The sequence below is a fragment of the Haliaeetus leucocephalus genome, unplaced genomic scaffold (genome assembly GCF_000737465.1).
Source record: "Haliaeetus leucocephalus isolate CR32 unplaced genomic scaffold, Haliaeetus_leucocephalus-4.0 Scaffold162, whole genome shotgun sequence".
NCBI lineage: Eukaryota > Metazoa > Chordata > Aves > Accipitriformes > Accipitridae > Haliaeetus > Haliaeetus leucocephalus.
The window spans coordinates 4,136,748-4,147,227 of NW_010972598.1; the positions used below are offsets into that span (position 1 = coordinate 4,136,748).

A 10,480-nucleotide genomic window follows, 5' to 3' on the forward strand; every position below is an offset into this window, starting at 1 on the left:
AATTGGAGCTATAGCATGACACTGCACTCAAAATGAAAATACTGTGCTTATTTTCAAAGTTACATCCTTTGAAGTTATTTTGTAGACAGCCTAATTGATTAAGACAGTTTAAGATGGAGAGACAGCTTTCATGAAAAATATTCACTCAATGGCAACTGGCTAATTCAGTCTTTATCAACTGTTTGAATTTTCATAAAAGTATCACTGCTTTATTTACAGTGCTAATATAACTACCAAGCAGGTAGCAAAACCACAAATATTTTTATTATTGTGAAGCTACGTAGTTCACCAGCTCTTAATTTAGTCTGGAAAAACATCTGTTCATAAAAATGTGGGGGTGAGTGCATGTAAGAGCAAAATTATTTTGCTGAATCCTTGTTCCTCCTTACTATCAAACCAGAGCTGTATCACTGAAATAAGTTTAACAACTATTCATTCAAATCTAGCTCTAAACCATTTTAAGATATCATACAGAGATTAAAATATCAAGAACATAGATTTGGGTCATTTCTCTCTACACTGAAAATATAATTTATTTTTAGTATATTGATATTTTGTATGGAAGAAGCAGTATACGCATTAACACCACTTGTTGAGGAAAATCAGTCTCTGCAGTAAGCATCATGTCGCTTGCTGTATAAAAGTACATATGACAGCCTTGAGAATCAACAGTTGAGGCACAAACACTAAATAATATAAAAGGCTGAGCCGATTTACTAATTAAAGGGCAGAAAGTATGAGTTCAGGCATATACCTACAGAGACACAATCTGGAGCAAAATTTAACTTCAGCAACCCAATTCTGCAATTCAATGAATTTCAGAGAAATTCAATGTCTTTAAATAAAACCTTTTCATGAATTAGATTTCTCATTAATTTTGTCCACAATAAGTTGCTTTTCCAGTCAGTCTAATTACAGTTCTCATAAAAGTAATTATTAAAAATAATTTTAAAATGTAAAGATGATTGGAAAGTTGTCAGAATGTCTACTTACAAAAAATAACTCATTGAATGAGTTACTGAGCTCCTAATTAGAAGTTACAATTATATTCTCATTTTTCTATGTTTCCAAAAGAAGGGAGAACATTTTCAATTTTATCAAAAAGAAAAAACACTTTTTCTAAACACTGTAAAAACCTCAGAAATAATGTTTCACAGCATAAAAAACCCCAAGTGAATAATACAGAATAAACTTTAACGTTATATGCATATTTGAGATAGTCCTCTTGACAAAGCTAAAAATACTTCCTCTTTAAAGATCCCTCTTTTAGTTTTAGCTACATTTACTGAATCACTGGGGCTGATTTTACGGAAGCTTCCTTCCAGCAGATTGATTTTCTTCTTATTTTCATCTGGGTTTTTTTTCCAGATAGAGTAGTTCAGGTGCTTGCAACACCAAGAATACAAAAAGAAATTCATCTTAAAGTGTTGAAGTGTTTCATTACAGAACAAATGGGAGATACTTTGATGAGAAACAAAGTTATTTAAACCAGTGATAAGAAGCAGCTCCCACAGAAAGTTTTAAAATATTTCAATTATATTGAATTATTAAGTATTTTAATTATATTTCATTATGATATGTCAGTAGCTGTATATAGTACACTGAATCCTAAGAAAATATGGACCTTTTAAAGCCCACAAAATGCTAGGTACCTAAGTTAAACGTTCTAAAATTTTGGTATAAAGTTTTAATTCATGTATGATAGTGCTGTTAACCTCTGAACATTGACAGGGACTCTAAACACCTCAATTATGCAATGTGGATAGATTTCTTTTTTCTGTATTTTCTTTTTTTTTTTTAATTAGTAAATTTTTCAACTCATATTCCATTATTGAAATGAACACAAATTAGATTAGTCACATATCAATGTCACACTTTCCAGAGCTTCATTGTCTTGGTTTGCAAAACGGTATAAAATACCAGTTTAAACACCTTAAGCTATACTTCTGTGGAGATGGAAATGTAAACCAGGCTTTAGTATAAGCCTTTTATTAACAGTTTTTTTCTGTAGAGGAAGCACTGTACAGATATACTCATAGAACTTACCAAATATCTTTCTGAAGAAACACTGACTAAAATAAGATCATCTCCAACACGCACTTTTTCTCCTTCTGATCGTTGCTTGGAAGCAGGATGGATGGTCCACCAGCATGCCTCACCTATATCATTAATGAGTAACAGCACAGAAAGAAATTAGAAAGAAAACGCCCAACATTATTGCCATTACTTTCACATTTATCTCAGTCCCAAAGTTCTGACCCAGTTTTCAGTTGGGTAAGCCACGTGTCCATGTGTTTTCAATAACTACTATCATTCCTGCACCACCTTGTCAGAAACTCATTTGGAAATAATACATATAGGCAGAAGACAGCAAGACCTCTGGAACAGTGATTCCAGAGCTGAGTAAGGAGGCGGCTCTCTGTGTTCGCTAGGCAACCTGGTCCAGGCTGCTTTTTCCCAATCACCTTCATTCCAGGTTCTGGGAAAAACATCGAAGAATATTCCACTGAGAATTAGGAGAAAGAAGTGGGGCAACCCATCACTAAGGGCAATAAAAATAAGCATCTACAATATCGCTTAATATTTGAAAGATCTCATCAATCTGAATTCAATTATGTTCTTCCACTTCTACTGGCTGTTAGTGTCTCTAATTCCCCAGAATATTTGTAAGTATTAAAGTCACAAATTCTGTTTCCATGATAAACATTGCTTTCAGATACACTTTTTGAGCAAAAAGCGTGCTTTTCAGAAAAAATCTCTTTGATCTTGGAACTGTTCAATTGTTGCTGTTATTAGCGTTATTACTCTTAACTAGAGCAAGGCTTTAAAAGACAAGCAAATTTATTATTTCTAATGAAACAATTACAACAAACTGATGGCATTGTAAGAAGCTCTATCAGTCTTAAAAATACAAATAAATCCCAGTCACCAGCAGTTCTAGAACTTTAATAGAATCTTTATTTAAGGTAATACAAGTTTAAAAAATTTCCAGCAGAAGGCTTCTACAGGAGTAACAACTTGGGAATATTCCTTTACTTTTATTCAGTATTACAGATTCGTATTTCAATATCAATAGGCATGTTTACATCTCATAGAAATTACATAATCTATTAGAAAATGTAAAGATAAGATATTAAATGTGTACAACACAGAAATATTGCTTTGTTTCTTTAGTCCTTAAATAGTCCTAATTTTTACATGATTTATATGTGTTTATAGGTCTCTATTCAGGTTTTTAGACTGAAAGTCTTCTTATTACATAGTCTTTTAAACTAGTGTTTACCTGTTGTGTCCTCTTGCAATCCTACATCAAATGCCAGCTTATCCATTGAAGATCGAGATGTAGAGAGGCAGCATAGATACTATCAAAAGAAAAGAGCATGCATTACTAGTTCTGCTCACATCTGATAATCCAGTGAAATATAAAAAGCCATCAACCTACTAACATAGGATTAACTGTTCTTAAATTATCCCCTCTCGTTACTATCAAGAACATATATGCCTGATAAAGTGAATGGCACTCAAGGAGACTTGACAAAGATATATGTTCTAAAATAAGCTCCCAGTCTATCCAAGTTATCTTTCCACTGAGACGGGAATACTGAAAGTGGAAACAAAGGAGCTGGTTGCATCGAATCTCAGCCCCATGAAGTCTCACTGGTAGTTAAGGAGTTTGGAACCCGTATAACTCATCACAGAATTGAAGAGTAAGGCTTCTGTCCAAAATATGTGCAAGAAGGAATTTCCTTTTCCACTCAGTCTCCAACATGTGTTCAGGTTGCCAGCCAGATGCCAGCTGTGGATTCAGTCGCAGCTTATGCAATATGCAAGGGAAAAGAAATGAGAAATCACCAATTCAAAACAGACTGACAAACAGAGAACTCGTCACTATGGAGCCAGACTTAGTTTTAGCACTTACACAGATACAACCAGCTTAGTTTCGTATTTTCAAGTATCTACCCTTCCCAAAGTTTTCCATTAACCACAGGTAAAATGCTCTTTGATATGAATAATTCTCCAGATATCAGTAAATGGTAATAGTCTGGACACTTTCAAACATAACTTTCATACAAAAAAGAAATCATTGCTGCTATCAACTTCTGCTACATACCATGCCGCTGTAGGAATGGCGCAGCAAGATTGCATGCCCATAGAGTAGCGTTCGATGACCGCCACCTTGTGCAGACTGAAAGATAAAGAGAAGTGATATACTGGTATGTTGTAATAAAATGGGGCCTTTTGAGAAAGAAAAAAAAAAAAGAAATTCTCATCAATCTCTGGACAATCTGGGACACAGGAGTCAATTTCCTGATGAAGTGTTATTCAGGGATTAGTTCAAGAAGGTAGTTTTATGAATGTGTTCTCTAGTTTTGATTGCCTCTAATATATTGACCTTTTAAGTCCTTAGGACAGATCTAAGGTAGAATTTGGACAGGTGAATCTAGAAGCTACTGACTTTTTCTATTAGAAGTGTGCAATTCACTGATGAGGGAAAATGGTGTACTTTTTACCGTCACCTTTTTGGTGTAAAATATATTCTAGAAGCTTGAATCCTTCTTGCGTGTGATGAAAGCAGGCAGCCTCTAGTGAAGAGCAGCTTTGATGCATGTCACACTACCCTCTACACCCTTATGTATTGTTAAATCTCTCCATATTCACCCATTTTCCCCCACATGATATACTTTTCTATACAGAAGGTATACAGAGAGAGCTTCTGGAGTATTGCCCCTGTTATACCAGAAAGTATTAATGATATATGAACCACATTGAAGATCATCAACCTCCAGACTGCTTGCCTCACAGTGTTTAAATACTATCAGACAGAATTCTTTATCTGCTAGGCCAGGTAAGTGCTCAAAGACATTGACGCTAACTCAGCAGGATTTGGGGTTCTGAAATCACGCCCGAGTAAACATTCCTATTCAGAAATGCAGCATAAAACTTGAGTGAAAGAAAATCAAAGTAATAAAATTCACTTTTATCCCAAGAAACTGCAACCATTTTTTTGCAATATTTTCATTATGGTTTCTATTTATCTATAATCAGTTTAAACACTCATGAAAGAATAAATAAATCTTATTAAAGCATGAGCAACCTTTCAACTTCTGATAAAGATTTATGAATTCCTTAGACTGAGATGCAGCTGACTGACATTGGTCAGGAGCAAAGACTGTCAGACAAGACACTGTCAAAAGCATAAGTCCATATGCCTCTCTTCCTCCAACAGAACATCTTGCGTAACATTATGCACATCACACTCTTCAAGCAGTATCGATAAATACACATTTTTGAGTCTATAAATGTGACAACTCCATAAGCAGCATTAGTCTGTCATATAGGACTCCTAATTTAATGTCTTATATACAGCATTTATACCCTTTCTTTTACCACAGTAGACTGACCTTCTGTTTGACTGGAGCATCAGATTCATTACAGAGTAAATTGGAAATAATCATACTATGTTATCTCCCTGGCAGCTTCATTTCAGTGCTGAAGATCAATTTAACTGAATGGCTATGGTGGCAACATACAATTATTTCTCCTCCTCCTTTACTGGTTGTCCTTCCTTATCTTTTATCCATTAGTATAATATTTGTTGATCTTTGAGTTACTTGGTCAAAGGAAAAAAAAAAAAAGAGGAATAGGTGGTGAAAAAGCAAGCACTTCAAAAACATAATCATTTTAGCACTTTTAAGAAACCGCCAGGAATTTCTGGCTTTTATGTTTATTGAGAAGAGAGCATCTTGATGGACAAAAGGTATATTTTGACCTTCAATAAACTGCGTAGCAGTCAAAATGCAGGGAGGCATATTCAATAACCTCTCTGGGAGACTGAATGACATGATTTTTTATTAGGAAAGAATAAAAGTCATGGTCTTTGTCACAGACACAGTCTTGACAGTAAGACATGAAGATTTAGCTTTGAACTACCATTACTACCATCGCTTTTTCCAAAGGCACAAGGAAAGAACGAGACATTTGATAATGTCAGGCCCATTGTGCCAAAGATGAATGCTGAATGTCTGCTGCTCATCACACTGGGGAAGATGAGAAAAACTGCTGTGAACATACTGCCTTACCAACATTTCAGATTTTACCAGAAGCTTTATAAACACCAGGCATAGGTACCCAACAAACAAAGTCACTAATATAGACAAAAGTTTGAAATTTCACTGATATTTTTATCAAAATTATTCTGTGTTACTAGCCACAAACTTGATACCTAACATACAGATTTGGTTGCCTGTTGTACAAAAGGTGAGAGGAATAGTGTGATTAACAAAATCACAGCTATGTTAGTTCGCCCTTGTTTTGGCCATATATATTTGTCTGTCTAGCACCTATTTTGTTAAATGCCCATTTGTAGCTGGAGAGGAGAAAAGTTTGCTCAAAAAAATTTCAGTCATGTCTGTGAAAAATGGGGAGTGGTTTTTTAGATCATTTTTCCCAACAGGATTAAAGTAATTCTTTTGAACCAAATTTTCCCCATTACAAAAATGCAAGCTAGTTTGCTGTTTCTGTTTCTTAGACAGAAAACAAAGAGTTGCAAAAAACATTTCAAGCATTTTCCACTTAGAGGTTTCTGAGAGGTAATTATAATCAAGCCATCTACATGGAGGGAAAGTGAAAAGATGAAACAGAAAAATACAGGAAAGGCTGGAAGAGAAAGCTGGTACTATGAAACTGCCTTCCATTTTGGAGCCTGACTTGCAGGATATGTACATACCTATAAGTTCATTTCCTATTTTAAAGGCTCATTTCACAACTAAATACTCAGCATTTATCTTTATGCGAGAAACTGCATAGGAAGTAGCTGTTGGGCCATGATTGTCTACTGAAAGAGTCTTTGATTTTCAAAATAATCCATTCCTACCTGGAATGTTGCAGAGAACTGTAAATTTGCCACATGTTAAAAAAAAAATTAAAATAAAATTAATTTGAAAGTTAACAATTGGACTTCTATGGCAAAGATGCAACATTCCAAGATGAGGTGTGCCACTGAAGTTTCACCAAGTTTCTAGTAATAGTCAAAAAATAATATTTCAGAAGACACTGCAAGTAAGACTTCTTGGAAGCCACAACCCTGACTAATTCAATCTGTAATGCCCACAGATTTTTTCACAAACATATGAATGGCATTATAATGCAAGCAAGTTTCTAACCACCACATTATTTATAATGAGTCTTATTTGCTTTATGTTTTTAATTTCCATTTTTCAGATTAATTTCTAAGGTGGACAATACTTTCCTTGAATAAAACCAAGCAGGAGAAAAATACATTTGTGTTCAAAGAAGAATTTATCCATTAAGTTCTACAAACTATGCCATTCAGGAGTATCAATTATATGAACGCAAAACTCTTGTCCTCATTTTATCCTCCAAGAATCTGGGATTTAGAATAAGACTTGAAAAGCCTTCAGAACTGGTAAACACTACGGACAATAAATTGAGATTGAAAGCATACAGGGCAAATTCACACTGCTTGTGAAAACTTCATATAAACTGCCCACCTCTAGTCTAATATTTCTGCAGCTGGAATACAAGATTAATTTGGAGTCTTCTCATTACCCAAAAGCCATTGCCAAAGCAAAGGCAATTTAGAATACAACAACAACAATTAGAGCTGAAGAAATTAGCATTCAAAATATATAAACAGCTTTCAAGTTCAATGCATTGTTAGACCAGGCAATGAGAATAGACTACTAAGATCTGAGCTGCTTAATTTGATGTAAAGACTGTTATCTTGAAACAAAAATACAGAATGAAAATAAGTTAAAATTGGGAAATACTTATTTTCCTTGTTTTCTTAATAGAAATAGGATTTAAATGCCAAAAAGAACTTAAAAATTACAACCTACAAACTATCTAGTAAAATATGCATATGATAGAAGCAGCATAACATGAAATATTTATAATTAGATTGAACAAAAAATTATATATTTTACTGGGAATATCAATCCTGCAGTAAGATACGTTATACATGACTCAACAGACCTTTTATATCTGTACAATTTTGTATATACACAAGTGTCATATGTACAGACATGCAATCACCTGACAGATTAAAATAGGTATTTCACTGATGTTAATTCACACAGTAGCACTTGCACCAGTTGTGCCCATGGCTGCATTGGTACACTTGTGGCTGTACATGAGAAGCTGCAGGAAATTTATCATGGTGACATTGAACAAGTGGTTTGGAGCCATTTTTGCTTCTGGGAACCTGACTTAAGATGAGAATTTTTAGAGGCTAGTGAATAGCCCTGTGGCATCCAAGGAGATCTGGAGTCAAATAGCCATTACCTTTCCCTTCTTTTCAAGAGAACAGCCTTATTTCTACTAGAGAAAATATTTCTTAGACCAGTGAGTACTCTACTGTAAGAAAATGCTGACATTCCTTTGCTGACAGGTCTACACAATCTCCAAATTTATGAAAAGGGAAAAAGCTATGAGCTTCAGGGAAATACCAGAGAAAGACAAACATGTGAAAACATGTACTTACACAGGATAGTTATTTCAGTGTTTTGTGTGTGTACAGACAAAGCTTTTGTAACACTGTCATTATACAAAATCTAATGCTTGAGAAAGCCTGACAGCAATTGCATTTAGCATGTGGCTATTCAGACAACTCTAGTCACCCATGAAAGCAATTTAAAAATACTGAATGTGTCATAAGAACACAGGAACTGAAGCACGCTCTCTAGAAAATCATACAAGATAACACAGGGAGTTATTAAGAACAATGTAATGGGTTTTCCTGCCTCATTCCATGATGAAACCATAAGAGCAGAATGGAATTAGTGGCACACGCTGTAGGGAAAATGACAGTACAAAGACCAGATTGTAAGTAAGTACAGTTTTGATGGACTTAAAAATAAAAAAAATCAAGTAAACACTAAGCTAGAAGACATCAGTAGTAAATCCTTCAAAAATGCAATCCATCTAATTTACAGTAATGGTAAATTAAGACCTAATTGCAACCAGATGTTTAGCCTGGTATTTCCTCTGTGCCCCAGACCCAGCCGTAGGAAACATCAGCCCAAATATGGAACTTAGGACCACTCAATATTGCTCTGAATGGGTTTCTAAATAATACGACATGGCACTCTAAATGTTTAACACGTGAGAGCAGCTGTACAGTAAAAGAAGCAAGGTGCTCCCTGTTTTTCTTCACAAATACTTTCCAAGGCAAATACTGCAAGATAATGTAAAAAATTTCAAGTATGACTTTTAATGGCTATTTCACACGTACAGTGCAGTAAAACAATGTCCTTTAAAGCACTGAGTACTTACACTTCATTAAGATGGAGGAAAGCCTCTGAAGCAAAGCCTAAGTTAACACTTTATTGCCAAAGCCAACTGGGAAATCAATGGTTACTGGATTTAGTGTTGTCACAGACTTAAAATGCTAACAGCAGCTTAAAACTGCAACATGTAATAATGGAACAGTGATTTCAAAACACACCAACTTGGCATTTAAAACAACAATATTGTCCACTTTCGTATTTAAACAAAATACGGGAAAAGCTAATTGTTTCTACTAGTGATGGCCATCTTACACTTAAAATAGATGCTGGAGAAAACAGCATGTCAAACAGAGGACCCCTATACTACTACAAAACCATGTGCAAATATAAATACGAAAGCATTATTTTCTCCATGATGAGTGTGTTCTAAGTTTCATGAAGTTCCATAGTTTATTTCTAACATTTATACTATGAGAAAACTACAGAATGAGGGAAAAAAAATCCTATCTCTAAATCTAGACATTTAGTTCAAATGTATAAGCAGAAGTATATAATTAAACACAGAATACCCTACAGTTACCTGCTTTGAACCCTTTCAAATTAAAAACATAACCACCACAAAAATAAACCAAGCAGGAAATTGCACCTACCAGTGATGGACGCCCTAAAGAATTATATATAAACAAAGTATGTGTTCCTCCAGTGATGGAACCTTCTCAAAGTCCCTTCCCTGGGACTCACATTGGGGCTGTCAAATTTCCCATTCAGAAGCAGTCATTACATTCTGAAATTGTGGTTTTGATCCATTAGAAGAGAAATCAGATAGGAAATGTGGGTCTGATCACAAGTATTGGCTTGAAAATAATCAACTACCACACATTCTGAGTAAAAGAATATTTAGGCCCTGGACTATGCTGCTCCCAGTCAGAAACTACTGGGTGTCAAGATCAGAGATGTAAGGCTGCTGGCTGGCGTCAATGCCTTTTGCAAGAGGTTGATGAAAGTTTTTAAACCAGCAGGCTAATACAAGTATTTAACCTGAACTGATTCTTTAGAAAGAAAACTGTGAGTGCACAATGAGGAACATGTGCTTTGTTTATATATAATACTTTAGAGCTTCTGATCTGCAAGATAGAATGAAAAGTACTGAAAGGATGTGTGTCCTGGTTTCAGCTGGGATAGTAGCTTCCTAGTAGCTGGTATAATGCTATGTTTTGGGTTAAGTATGAGAA

At 34.9% G+C, this 10,480-nt stretch overlaps 1 protein-coding gene across 1 annotated transcript in view; it reads right to left on the bottom strand.

Annotated features, from left to right (window-relative positions):
- Positions 1 to 10,480, bottom strand: part of RYR2 (ryanodine receptor 2 (cardiac)) — a 342,788-nt gene that overhangs the window by 275,530 nt on the left and 56,778 nt on the right. The window contains exons 6-8 of the mRNA XM_010562945.1: positions 4,112 to 4,186; positions 3,284 to 3,362; positions 2,047 to 2,159 (exon numbers count right to left, since the gene is read on the bottom strand). Coding sequence (XP_010561247.1) covers positions 2,047 to 2,159; positions 3,284 to 3,362; positions 4,112 to 4,186 — 267 coding nt within the window. The remainder of the gene's footprint in view (positions 1 to 2,046; positions 2,160 to 3,283; positions 3,363 to 4,111; positions 4,187 to 10,480) is intronic.